The sequence below is a fragment of the Aspergillus lentulus genome (genome assembly GCF_001445615.1).
Source record: "Aspergillus lentulus DNA, contig: Alt12, strain: IFM 54703, whole genome shotgun sequence".
In the NCBI taxonomy this organism is placed as follows: Eukaryota; Fungi; Ascomycota; class Eurotiomycetes; order Eurotiales; family Aspergillaceae; genus Aspergillus; species Aspergillus lentulus.
Window position 1 is genome coordinate 1,171,712 of NW_028322115.1, and position 14,652 is coordinate 1,186,363.

Below are 14,652 nucleotides of genomic sequence, written 5' to 3' on the forward strand. Positions count from 1 at the left end.
GCTCGTGTTCCCAGACACTCCTACGTATATGGTCCAATGGTGTCGACAGGACCCGACGCAAACATTTGCGCATTCCTAGGCGCCCTGCAGCCTGCAATCATGGCATGCACTCAGATGCCCGCGAGCTGAACCTAGCAATCAAACCTCCGTCACTATTGATCACTGGAGATGAATCACTTGTCCTATTGTGCCATTGTTTGATTTCCCATCCATCTAGATGAGACACAGGCACAAACATCTCAGGACGGTTGCTGACAGTGTTCAAACCTCGCAGCGCTTTCCTGTAACACTATGAAAAACAAAAGTCCAAGGACAAGAAATATCTGCAGTGGTTACTTGCCCAGACATGGTATTCAGATGAGCCTTCTCTTTCCCCCACCCTAAGAGTGACAGTGGTCGGTGGCCAAGTACCTATGCGATCTCATTATGATTGCCTAGATCAGCAACTAAGAAGTTTGGTAGGTCTGTACTGATACATTCCGAGTGTTATCTACTATTCTGCAAGCATGAGCAGCAAGCTTTACAGCAATACTGTCAATATCACCTTGTTCGATCTTCCTCTCATTCATATGCTGGCCAATGAACTCATAGAGAAGTTCAGACCGACTATTCTATAATGCAAAAGTGGCAATGTGACCCTTTCCATTCTGATACCCCCTCCCTTCTTCATATCATTATCCTGCTTTCTGTTTCCTTGAAAGTCCAGCGTTGGATCCCTGTCCTTTTCACAGCTCCAACTCTGTTGCCGTGAATATTTGTTCTTCTGATGCCGCAGCCCACTGCGCTTTGTTGCAAAGGAGCTCCCCTCTGCATACATGGTACCTGACAGGCTGGTCGTAGCCTACCGTCATAGCTGCTCAAGCGTCGACCTCACCTGGTCCTAGGGCATCTATCGTTTCAACACACTTATGTTTAGGATTCTGGCTTCTGTCTTTCCGTTTTTTTTTTTTTTTTTTTTTTTTTCCTTCAGGGATTGCAGCAGCTGTATTCGTTCCCTTTCCAACCTCCATCAGGGGTGACCTTGCATCCCTGCCGAATATAATTGTTATGGCTTCTTACTTAGTATGGCAGTTCTCTTCATGCGAGTCATACTGGGCTGGGTCAGGGATGGGCTCGAACCTTTCAGACATATATTTAGTTGTTGGCTCATTTCAATACCTCCAGGTGTTCTTCTGCTCCAATTGATTCTACCCCAATCCCTCTTTGGTGCTTCCCCATTCATAAATGCGAGCGATTTGCCTGAATATCTACCCACTTCAGGAACAAGTCTTCCAGACATCGATAGCTGGGTGAGTTTTCTATGTCTATATTTTTCTCCTCAGTACATCCTCTTGTGTAGTTATTCTGTCGTGACATGTCTTCAGGTATCAGGAAGACCTGGCATATGTCCACAATCATCACCCGTCTTCGTCTGCGAGCTACGCTTACACGGTGTTCAACCAGCGAAGCTGCAACAGTCCATCGACATGAGCGGCTTTAGTAGGCGTATCGCTGAGGGTCATGACAACTATTTAGTGAATCAACAGATTGCTCTACCTATCTCTTATAGTCATGCGGATAGCCATGACTTCAGCAGCAATGGCACGGCACCACATCATTTCTCTCAGCAAACGTTCGGTTCATACGCACCTCAAATTGGACCCGCCTACACTCAGGCTGGCTTACCTACCAGCATCAGTCAATCACCTATGCACTCCATTCCGGTCGCCCCAGAAGATGAAGTCGTGCAGCCCCGACCCGCACAATGTGCACGGCAAGCGCGATATTTGCAGTCGCCGAGGTATCTACCTCTTCGTGAAGCAATCAGTGAGATAGGAATAGAGAGCCAGGAATCTCTCAATGAGAACACGATGCTGTCAGAGCCAGTTATTCCTCCATTGGAGGGTTTTCCTAGCGTGCGGGAATTTGATCAATTGATAAGATGGTAAGCTGTTTCATTACGGCCTCTCAATTTATGCACTGAAGTACACCCACTTACGTGGTACAACAGTTATGTGGATGACCTATCAGTCAAGAAACAAGACAAAGCATTGATTCATGCCAGAAGAGCACGGAACATCAGGACTGTCCTGATCGACCCAAAAGATACTGCCATTGAATCAGCCCAATTCAGGTACCTTTCCCCGGTCCCAAACTCGTGGTCCCAAGTTTCCTGCCCTTTTGTGTGTCAGTCTGGGCACTTGCTTGCCATTCTCCTCATGAAGGAAAGGTTGCTAAGTTGTTGAAAATAGATTCTGGGTGAAAAAGATGTTCAAACTTCAAATTGTTGGCATTGAATCCTCAAATGTTTGTACTTCATCTGTTGGGTTCAAGGAGCCTCTTTGCACTAATATGGTGATTCGGATCAAAGTGCGCAAAAATTATCTGTCACGAAGGAAAACCTGTAGCCATTCGAGAAAAGCTCTTTAAAATACTCACGAGGGCACATCAGCAATGTCAGCATGGCGGTAGGGATAAAACATCAGCACAGGTCCGGCAGATATATTCCTGGTAAGCAATCTCCATCCCTGTTGCTTGAGACGCTGCTCAAGCTCGTACCATACCTGGAATGATGCTACTATCACCATTGGTCCTCCTAACTAGTCTTGAAGGGTCCCGAAAGAGCTCATTTCCCGATTCGTCAAGATATGTCCTACATGCCGAGTTCGTCGGGGTGGTGCACGATTGACGCCCCCTAGTTCAAGCAGAAGTTCCCCTCGACTTGAGCCTCCGAGTCGTTCACACAGACTTCCTTCCCCCCCAACTTCTAGGCGAGAGTCGATTCTATATGGCCAACCCACCCTGGAAAGGGCGCAAGCAGACTATTTGAGTCAATTAAATGGTCGCGCTGGCTGGTCAGGTAATTATCTTGACGCAGTTGGACGATCTGGCCTCATTGCAGGTTCTGTGAGATCGCTGAGCGGAGCATCGGTGGCCAACCTGCCAAGTCCTATATCCATGACATCAGATGCCTTCCACGGCGATGACTTGTCTCAGCTCAGTTATGGCCCGGCATATGCAACTGCGAATGAGCAGGCGAATCATCGAGACTTCTAGTCATTCGGATTTGAACCGGTCAAAGTATCCTAGCATCCAGCAGTCTTTAACATGGTTGCGGAGCGGCTGATTTCGCGCTATGTGAGATTCAGGCCCTTTAGAATATTTTCAAATATCTGAAGATCTCCTCATTTTATTCTCTTAATGTGTCTACATTGTACAACGGTGTTCAGATTCTCCATGGCTGTGCAAGTACCAGTGAAAGAGGATAAATGCCCAGTACTGTTAAGTAGTGGTGTTGTTGCTCTAGGGCCCAAAGATGTATACCCCATGTGGGCCGGCTACTGATGCACCCAGGATATCACTTTAAATGAAATTATGCTACTAACACGAGGTTGACTATCTATAAGATGGAAACAAAGAAGCTAGCAAGGGTGCGACTGCGTCTAGCTCCTGTCTGCCTCATGTCTCCCCATGCACACCGCATATACGGTACCTGGGCTTAGAATGAAATATCCGAGAAAATCGTCTGTTTTCCATTTAATTGAGATTATTCATACGACCAGGATGTATAAAGATGCCTACAAGCAGCAGGTGCGAGGTAACAATGCAGAATTGGGAGGCTTGTTGGGCTTGTAAAATGATGTATACAATACATATCTAACACCCTTATGCTTTCAAAGGGCTTCTAATGATAGACATACAGGTTGACACAAGGCACACATGTTCTGTTCAGAGTAATATGAACTGATTCATTCATCGGAATCAGGGGAAAATCTTGCTTCTACCCTTCCGTATCGGCTAGATCACCACCCATCTGAACTGTCCTGTCGCCACCTAGACCGGGAGAGAGAATTTTTTCCCTTTCATTACCCTGTTCTCCATTAGCCTAGCGTTAAAAATAATGCGAGGGCAATTGACTCACTTTGTGTAATAGATATAGAAAAAGTCCGAATACAGGAGCGTCTGGACTATACCTGCAACGACGGGTATCGGCTGGAAGCGGTTCTCTGCGAAGTAACGGTAAATCCAATTAGGTATATAAAGAGCGCGGTAGAGTCCCAGGGCAAAGAGGTAATGTGTGGTGATAGTATCTGCTTCTCCGGTGCGCTGGAGCATAAAAAGCTGTGGAAGGATAGCGACGGATTCAAGCCATATGGAAAAGGTCCAGAGTATCTTGAGAAACGTTAGAGGAAGCTCAGGCCTCTTCATTTCTGAGAAAGTAACAGACCTCCGAAATGCTGTAATCATGTGGGAATAGGACGGCCAAGATAGCACTGATCCCTAGAAGGTATTGGACTTTAAATGTGTCCAAATTGGGATCCCGGGTAGGTTTGTAATCGTTGAGCATTAGGTAGATAATGTAAGCCGATGAGCTGATGAAAAGGACCTTAAAGGTGGTGTTGTATAAGGAGTCGGTGAAAGTCCAGAATAAATCTAGGCCGTCATAATGGTTAAAGGAAGCTTCTCATAGGAAGCGCAAAGGACTCACCAAGATAGCGTGTGAGAAAGACCAGCAGATACAAAACTTGTGATTTGAAAGATAAACCAGAGCAGCTCTACATTTCTGCGTCAGATTTATATCAGCGTAATTAATCGGAATGTCGTACACTAGAAGACTTCATCTTATGCAAGAGGATGAAGATGGATATTAAATGAGAAAAATCAGCTATTAAGTATATCAGTCTGATAGGGCCGGTTGATGAGGAGATATAATACTGTTGCTCACCTGATAACCTGAAGATATTCATACTGGTCAAATGAACTTCCTAGCAAAGCTGGAAGTTGAGAATCTGCGAGTCTTGATGTTGATGGATTGGGAGCAGGGATACAATCACATCCACAATGAAGAGGATGTTAATATTTAGCACTCATAGAGGCAATTGCAAGTTGCTGAGTGAATGGGTAAAGTCATCCACAGACGTAGTGGTATTATCCAGTTTGCGAAAGTGGATACTGGATATTAAGATATTGACACGAAGCCTCAGCTTGCGCGCCAAGGCCCGACACGACGCGTTGCGTAGTTATGCTACAATTGTCAATACGTCGGTCCGAATGATATTCCATACTACGCAGACCAACCTCATTCTTTCCGCTAATCTACTAGGTACCTGCTGGCTATACCTCTCTGTGATACATCATTTCAGTTGAATATTCCAGTGCAAGACCAAATGATTTGAATTCGTCCCCTCTCATCTGATCGAACTTTTCCACTGCACGCCTGTTTTGAAAAGTAAATTAAACTCAGGCATAGGATTGAATCACCAAAAAAGAATCTGTCATTTGACCCCAGCTTCTCCTTAAAATGTGGTACTTGTATGCATGCTCTCGCCATCAGTTATACATAGCAAATGACCCTCAGCTAACTCACTCTTCAAAGCACAGATAGAGCTCTCTCTATCTAGCCGTTCCCAGTCTCTAATGACAAGGTGCTTCAGCCTTTGGCTATCTGCAATTTGTTCAAATAGCCGTTCTTTGTCCATCTCTAACTGGGCAAGCCTCTTTTCCACAGCAGTATCTAGGTCGTATGTCAGAAGCCTGCCCCCTGGGACAATTGTATTGAGGCCGGCAAGGTAATTGGTGGGCCTTTGGCGAGGATAAGACATCCCCGATAAGCTGTTTTGCCGATAGATATGCTGCCGATCAGAGTCAACACTCGGTCCAGTCGGGATGTGACCATGACGCGGCCCGGTCGGAGGAGCTGCTTGCGAGATTGACCCGTGTCCACGACGAGTAGAACGAGGAAAATCCTTCGGATTCAAATTTCCGCGAGGGCGAGTCGGGGCAGAAAGTAGGGATACCATGGAGCCCCGAGTGTTGAATGACGGCTTGCGCCCTGCAGATATGTTGGGCGATGCAGTCTGGTCATACGATGTACAGACGGCTCTCGGTCTACTTTGAGGAGTAGCGCTGGAAATTGCATCCGCAGGCTCCAGGTTATTCTCTGGACGCCCCAACCTGGAGTCGGAGACACCACGATCATTTGACAGTGCAGCGATTTGCACTGAAGTTGGCGGCATATCTGTTGCCTCTTCTTCACTTTTGTGTTCATTTGGCGAGATTGTTTCAGCTTGGCGAGATGAGGAATGATCAGAAGATACAGACAGGCGGCGCTGCGGAAAGTCTCTAGTCACTGGTGACCCGCTTCTCGATTCGCGTACAGTCGCACTTGTCCTGTCATTTAAAGGGGATGAGCGCCTTGAGTCCGTACGAGAGCTAGAAGTTGAATTGTGGATAGTTGAAGCAGCCCTAGTCGAAGGCGAAGGCCGCGCCTGGCTTGTATTGTTATCTGGACGACGATCTCGGAACTCTTGTGAAGCACTCCGTCGACGATGGCTTGTCGTCAAGGGAGTGATATCACTGGCACGACCTGGAACCCGCCTTAGGGGAGAAGCAGACTTTTTGTAACGATCGACAGTTGATGGGTAGCGCTCTCGTTTCGAGTATGTAAAGCCCTGCCTAGGAGGGCTTGGGTCTCGCCGTCTAGGGGTAGATCGACCGCGAGAGCTATCACGAGGGCGGTCACCATATGGTGAACGCGGACGCCACCCAATCTGAGGCGATCGGAGGCGTGCATCTCGTCTAGGCGAGAATCTCCTTGGGGCACTGTTTAGAAATAGTCCAGGCTCGGAGTCTCTGTGCCGGTAAGGGGGGCTCCGAGAATGGCGTCTGAAAGGCAACGGTGAACGACTTCTTAAACGGCCGTAGTGTCGACTAGGGGAGGGCACCCATGTATCAGCGACGAGCCGAGGTGAACGAGTTCGTGTTGGGGATGTGTGACGGCTGTAGCCACGAGGAGCTGGCGGTCGATAGCTCTCCCTACCACGGTGATCTTCGAACCTAGTATGATAGACCCCATTAGGCAAAGAGTTGTCTCGGAGGAAATGTCAACGAAAACGCTACCTTCTACTGCGTTCCCAGTCCATCTTGCTCAAAGCTCCGCGACGTTTGACGTAGAATGTTGCTATAGCAGTGTCTAATAGCTGTCATCAGCATATATGTAATGATAAATTTTTTCAGATGTAACACCCCTTTTGACAGGACGAGATGACGGGTGTTCGGTTCGAGAGAGAAATCTGTATCTTTTCGATGAAATGCATCAGCCATACCCCATATTGTATGTCGGCTATTAAGTCACGTGTGATTGGCTCTCAATGACCGATCAAATCACGTTCAAATTGAACGAAGGCACCAAGGTGGCTATCAAAGCTTATCAGGAAAAAAGAATAATCAGCTCAGTCATTCCTTAATAGATGATCAACTTTCGTAAAATTCCCTCTTTTAGTTTAGCCTCTATGTGTCTTCCTTCTGGCCTTAATTCTCTGTTTCTCTGCTACCTTTCTACCCCTAAAGCTTCCACCTTCCAAGCCTTCCACTGCCTTAACGACATCTATCTAGGATCTCCTGTGTAGAGCTGCCCTTATTTGTATATATATACTAAGGAGTATAAATTTTGCTACGGAGTATAGCGCTGCTATTATAGGGCTGTCTACTGCCATCATGGCCCTCGCCTATATACATTCTCCCCGTAGCCGTAGCCGTAGCCATTGCCAGTTACTGCACCCCGATTGTTACTACCTTGAATAAGTATAAGGCTATATGGGATCAGCAGCAAGAGGTTACTATAGTAGCATTTCGAGCCCTGCGCTGGGAGTGAGCGGAGCGAACCTAAAGTTAATTCGGCGTAACCAGCTTGTCATTCATAATACGAAAACCTGCAATTCTAGGACAATAGGTAACCAGCTTAAACTATATTCTATGAGCGAACCCTTTGGAGGCCGTCCTGCTCAATCTAGTGACTGTGATTCCATTGTCTGACCAGACACTTGGAAGTCTTCGGAAGTCTTCGGAAGTCTTGGATGGACAAAAAGGAAGAATGAGCGGCTATTATGAGCAGCAAATGGCTCATTACTATTATGGCATTGGAACTTGTTTAGCTAATGCGCCAAAAGAGGGACGCGATGGTACAGCTACCTAAATTGTCGTTCAGAACCGGGCCTCAATGCTTCGTTCGTCGATCCTCATCTTTTTTCAATCTCTTCCGACTCTCATAAGCGATCATATCACTCAAGTCTTCTTGGAAATCCCAGTTGGTATTGGTCTCTTGGTGCTTATGTGACTCGTAAAGACTTCGTAGGTTTTCTTTACTCATCCCATCGCTCACTTGCAATGCGTCTGGATCAACGGACACGTCGACATCACCAGGCTTCTTCCGTTTTCGATTTGGGTCCTCAGCGCCGAGCACTGGTAAGCCCTCCGGAGGCGCCTTGAGATCGTACACTCTATCGGCCCCAAAGAAACCCTGTACATGGGCTTGTTTCTCTGGGATGACCTGAAAAGCACTTCGACGTCCCACATGTTCCTCCGTCTGGGTACCTCGATAAGTCTTGCGCACGTCAAATTCGCCTGCAACGTTCTCCGCCCCAATATATTCAGATGGAACGCTTGACACTATACCGCCAGGTGTCTCTAATCCGCTGGGAGTCTCTAATCCGCTGGGAGTCTGCAAGCCTGTTTCAGTATCCACATCGTCCTCAGGTTCATCCTCGTTCTCCTCGCTTTCATCATCCGAAGGTTCAGATTCCTGCAACTCGCCCCATAGATCTCTTTCAACAGGCTCTCCTTGTTGCACAGTTTGCTGTGGTTGTAGCACACCAAATATGTCGCCACCGTAAAGTGGCCGGTTATGTTCATCCACAGGCGGTTTGCCATACCCGCCAGGATGATAGCCCCACATGGCACCTGGAGGCGGAGGAGCGTTAAGACCTGGGATTTTCAGAGCCGGATATGACGGCGGTGGTCCATATCGTTGTTGGTTTATCAACCAGGGCGGAGGTGCACCGGGCGGCATATTGAGAGCCTCCTTCAGCTCAGCGCTGAGCTCACCAGGGCGTAAATGTCTAAGGTTTGTCTCATATTCTTTGCCCTCGTAGTAAACCTCACCGTAACGAGTCAATTCCGGTTTCGTCTGGAAGCGGAAAAAAGCCTCATAAAGTTTTTGATAATCTATATCCAGTCTCCCCATTTTGGGTTGGACCCTTTCGCGTTGCTTTTGTTTCAGGGTTGCTTGTTCTTGTTTCTCCAAAGCAGCATCTCGCATTTCTGAGATACCCGTCTCCTGTATGAACTTAGGCAGGGCAAAAGGCGGTTTTTCAACCCCTCGCTTTGAAGACAGATACTCTCTTTTTAACGACCAGTGAACAGGCACAGGGACAACATTTCTGTGAGCCTTGATATGGACGAGAAGCCTTGGGTCAGGGGCTGACGTGTCTGTCCACTCGACGATTTCCGGTTTTCGAACCATTGCCTTGAGTTCTGCGACAGAAAGCTTCGTTAATTCTTTTCTCCTCTTTTTTGATAATTTCGGTCCCTTGTCATCTTCGTCCGGAATTTCATCGTCTTCATCAAAATAGACCTCCGGTTTTTCAGGCTGTACCAATGGCCTTACTTCGTCCTCATTCTCGTCAAACTTTCTGGCAATATCCTTGTACATCTGCCATAGCGAATCGCCGGTGTCTGGGTCCACCTCCCAGGGAGAGCTATTGGCAGCATCGGGATGGCCAACTAAACGCGGGCTCCGCGTTTCGGGTGCTTGATCGGAAGCATCAGTATATTTCTCAACCGCCTATTTGATGTCAGATCTCATTTCGCTGCATCGTATCGATGGTGACTTTCGACTTACCTTCGTCTTCAAGGCCTTTTTCCTGGCCCTTCGCAGTTGATTCTTGCTCTGTTTCATGATCCGAATTCAACCAGGGCAAAAGAGATATATGAAAAAATAAGAACAGCGTCGGTATGACTTTTGACTGTGTTGAATACAGACGTAATCACTGAACCGGCTTGTAAGTTGTGCAAGAGGCCTTTGATGGTGGTTAAAATCGAGTTGGTGCCAAGAGTTCAGTTTGCCATCCTTGCTATCCGCTCCCGCTCTGACTAACGCAGGCTGCCAGGCTGAAATAGATAAGGTCCGATGATACCCAGCGTCGCAAACTTGCAAGTTGTATACTAGTAGTGGTTCGACTCCGGCTGAACCCTACTGATATACCCTCTCCTAAGCGCCAGGAGCAGGTTTGATTATCTATTCAAACTTGTACTTATGGTAACGTCCATTTAGTATGCTTTGTTAAGCTTGTGAATACATCTGCGACAAGAAACTGCGTCAACATATCGTAGCGATGTTCACTTTTTTACTTTAAGCGGCCAAATCAAATCGGGCCACCATTTCTGTAACCAATATTCTTTCACCTTCCTTCTGGGTTTTTCACCTTGATCTGCAAAGACCCTGTCCTTACGCGAAATTCTTCCAATTATCTATATGTCTAACCCGCTTCGCCCAGTTTTTGTCCTACCCAGGCCGCGATACTTCGACACTGGATAAGAGCCTTGGCGAATCTCGAGCCATTACATGTTCGAACAACCGCATCAGGATATAACCAGTTTATGTGCAAAATGAGGAACTTATCATGCCCAGTTTTGATATAGATTTCCGAAGTATACAATACAATGAGTATTCGGTACAACCAGCATGTGAATCGAAGCGAAAAGGCGCTGTTAAATGTGAAGTGGATCGCGTACGCCATTAGTCCAGTCTCGAACGCCTTCTTCAGAACATGGGAGCTCACGAGCCGCTGACTCGGGGAGGGCAACACTGATCAGGCAAGTTTTGTGAGATGGGTTCATATTCGAGCGGGAAGATGTCCCGAATATCTTGAAAGGGATTTGAGGTAACAATGAAGGTGAAATATACACAAAACTGAACGGCAGTATCTTGCAGTTAAGGTGTGTCAGCGGATCGCAAACTGAGCTGTGTCTGATGTATGCCGACCAAATAGGGCATGGTGACTCCAGTATGGTACTGGTTATTTCTTCTTCTTCGCCGATCGTGATTCTGTATACTGGTCAGCAGGAGTCTTTGAACAAGTATAAGTGTCATACCAGCTGCAGTTCGCTTTTTCTTCGGCCTTCCCTTTCCCCTCAGTTTTGCACTAGGCGTAGTCAGCGACTAAGGTTTTACCCTGAAATGTGTGTTGTGACCTACATTTGAATGGCCTCTTCCCGATCGTCCTCATACTCGTCGAAGACGGTCAAGCCGAGCGGACGATAGGCATCTTGCAAGTCACGGAATGAAACAGTCTTTCTGGGATACCACGCCGCAAGTGCAGGTCCTCGCAGTCGCTGACGTAGAACTTTATTGCCCAGTCGCAGCCTCTGCGGATTAAAATTGAGTGAGAATATACGACATTGAGTCTCGAGATCATCAGCAAGGTAACGCAATAATAAGGCCAGGGGTTAATCCGCAGCATACCTTGGCCAACTCAAGTATCCGGCTACATGAAGCTGCCATTTTTTGCTGCGGAGCTCAGTTTCTGGTTCGGAAGTTCCAGTGCACGAAGAAAGAAAGACGGCGGTTTGCGACATGGGTCATGTGACTGGTGTGTGACCTCCCCCTACCAAGTGATAACAGAACACCACAAGTTAACATCCCAAATCTCGATATTTCCTAATGGTTCTGAAGAGAAAATCTGTTTTCGATCCACCTGTGGACGATGACGGCAGAAAGCCCAAGACTCGTGCTACCTCGAAGGCCCCGTTACAGGAAGCTGATCAATCTTCATTGGCCTGTCGCATCGGGAGAGATGCTCAAGAGGCGCCTTCTGATGGCGAACGCTCATTGACGCAGGATAGGCGTTCTCGCCTATGCCTTCTAAAAACTTTGACACAAGAGCTTGTCGGCTCTGTTGATTTTCTAAGGGATCATGCTGGGCATGATGTTACGAATGCTATTATCGAGTTGGACAAGGCTTTCCGCCGTGCAAAGACTGCTCTGTCGCCCATCAGCCGTCCAGACAATAACTCAGTCGAATTCGCCCGTACGCAAGAAAATGGGAATTCCTTCAGCATACCTGACTTACCTCCTATTTTGGACAGTTCACTGGAATTGGCGGTCTTTACACATCCCGGCTTGAGCAAGGATTCGAAGTCGACTTACGATCGCCTTGAGATACTCGGAGATGCTTATATAGAGCTGATCGCTACGAAGCTCATTTGGAGCAGGTTCGAAGATCTTTCTTCTGGTCAGATTTCGCAAATAAGGGAGTTACTGGTCAAGAATGAGACTTTGTCTGAGTTTGCGACATTATACGGGCTTGACGGCAGGGCGTCGGTACCACAGGACTTGCTTAACCAGTCCAGGCGATGGACCAAGACTAAGGGTGACATCTTCGAGTCCTATGTGGCTGCGATTATTTTGTCTCGTCCGACTGATGGTTATCATGTTGCTGAACGATGGTTGACACAGCTATGGCTCCCAAGGCTCACAGATACTGTGATACCGCGGACTGCTTTGGATGCAAAGGAGACCCTTGCAAAGAGAATTATGGGTAAAGGAGTTAAGCTCAAATATGTTGATGAGCGTTCACCTGTACAGTCAAGAGGTGGGATGCAGACTTTCTATGTGGGTGTTTATCTTACTGGCTGGGGCTGGCAAAATAAGCATTTAGGCTCTGGTCATGGACCTAGTAAAGCAGTTGCAGGGGATGCAGCAGCACGGCAAGCCCTGTTGAATGAGCCTCTTATAAATAGTATTTCTCAGGTAAAGAAAACTTATGAATCAACAAAAATATAAGCTGTAAATATACATCTCACTTCAAAGTATTATTAAATAGGTTATATATTATTTGATTAATCCAATATTTTACTTGCACATATGATATACTAGGTATATGATGATTTAATATACCCCTGGTCTTTATACTTCCAACCAAATAGTCAATAATCAGTATCTTTATCTCACTTTACTATTAAAATACATTAAATTTATTAAGATCCCTATTAATCTGTCTAAGTATTATACTTTATATGTTATATAATAGTAGTTATGATATTACATGACTATTATTATCACATGCTACCCCTTATACCTGGTATACACTGTAGGTGCATGGGCTTGTATTTTGAGGAAGATAGTTATTATTCTCTATAACTAAGAACTAATTAATAAGATAAAGATAATTCTATTATATAACTAGAGACTATAAGTTAATAGTCTAATAATATATAATAATATCCTACTACAGTAAAGAAAAAAGAGAAAAAAAAAATATTAATATAAAATAATAACTAGATTAACTTAAAAATATAGGGTAAGTAATAGTATTTACCTTAAGATTCTTTAGTATTTTAAGAATAGGGTTATATATCTTTATAGATATTACCTAGTATTTAATAGTTATTAGATTAAGGATATTTATTATGGGCTTTAAGAGATTAAAATACTATCTTTCTAGATATATCATATCTGTGAGAGCATCTTGTTACAACACCAACACAGCCGCACTAGCGCAAGGCGGATAGGATGGGCAGAATATGAGGATCAACCCTCACCAATCAATCATAGAAATGATCACTGAGCAATCTAGGAAAATACTTAATCTGGATAAGGATTCTATAGAAATACTATTTAGTTATGCCCTACTATATAACTAAACTAATAGTACTATTATATAATCTCTAGAGATATAGCAATGATATATTAAGGATAGATTACTAATCTAGTATTTCAGAGTGCTACTATAAAATAGCAGATCTATGATATAAAATATTATAGCACTGCTATAATAAGAGGAACTATATAGAAATACTTATTACTACTATATCTAGTACTCTTAGTTTAGTTCCTTATATTTAATTATAAGTTCTTTACTTAAGTATAAGTTTACTAGTCTAATTTATTAGTTACTCTCTTATTATTAAGGATATATCCTTAATAGGCCTTGCTTCTATCTTTACTATTATCTTAAACTGCCCTTAATTCTATAAGATTATTATATTATTATATTATTAGGCTACCTGGTTAGTAGGCCTTAGGTAAGTATTAGGTATAGTCTAGGGACTATATCACTGCTCCTAAAGTAGTAACTAATAGGAATAGTAGAGATAGATCCCAGGGTGTAATAAATTAAATACTATATAGTATAAATTACTTTAGGAAGTTTAATCAACTCTTAATATTAAAATATTATAGTAGGAAATGCACTAACCCCTACTAGCTTAAATATTAGGTAGGCAACCCTAATAACTATATAACCCTAGATCACAGCAGAAGGTCTATAGGGTCAGATTAAGCAGCTCTAAGAATATATTTAATAATTAGAAGGACAACTTATAGTTAAATCTATTAAGATTTAACCTCTAGAACTATTTAATAGTATATTAGCCAAGCTATGTATGTTCTTAATATAGATAAATATATATATTCAGATAAATTATAAAAAACTTATTAATAAACCTAATAAGGTCTTATTTATAATAATATACCTTACTAGACCAGTATTTAATTGGTTTAAACCCTTTATAAGGGATTACTAAGAATATACTAAAGACTTATAAGATAATAAGACTAAGGAGATATTCACCAGCTATACTAAATTTAAAGAATAACTTAAAAGAACTTTTAGCAACATTAATAAAGCACAAAATATGGAAAGATAACTATAGTAACTAAAATAAGTAGGGTCTGTAGGAGACTATGCTTTAAAATTCTAATAGATTATATCCTATTTAGATTAGGATGAAGACATGAATATTATAAAATTTAAAGAAGGATTAAAACCAGAAATCTAGGAAAAACTAATCTAGATAGAATAACCTAATATACTTAGCAAAATAATTAAGCAA

At 44.2% G+C, this 14,652-nt stretch overlaps 2 protein-coding genes across 2 annotated transcripts; one reads left to right on the plus strand and one right to left on the minus strand.

Annotated features, from left to right (window-relative positions):
* Positions 1–7,975: 7,975 nt before the first annotated feature.
* ALT_6346 (U2 snRNP complex subunit CUS1) lies at positions 7,976–9,715 on the minus strand (the record flags this gene model as incomplete). Its single annotated transcript, XM_033564590.2, has 2 exons — positions 7,976–9,601; positions 9,659–9,715. The coding sequence occupies 2 exons, from the start codon at positions 9,713–9,715 to the stop codon at positions 7,976–7,978; spliced, it is 1,683 nt and encodes a 560-aa protein (XP_033420481.2).
* A 1,764-nt stretch (positions 9,716–11,479) lies between these two features.
* On the plus strand, positions 11,480–12,601 carry ALT_6347 (ribonuclease III; the record flags this gene model as incomplete). Its single annotated transcript, XM_033564588.1, has 1 exon — positions 11,480–12,601. One exon carries the CDS (start codon positions 11,480–11,482, stop codon positions 12,599–12,601), a length of 1,122 nt encoding a protein of 373 aa, XP_033420479.1.
* Positions 12,602–14,652: the final 2,051 nt, after the last annotated feature.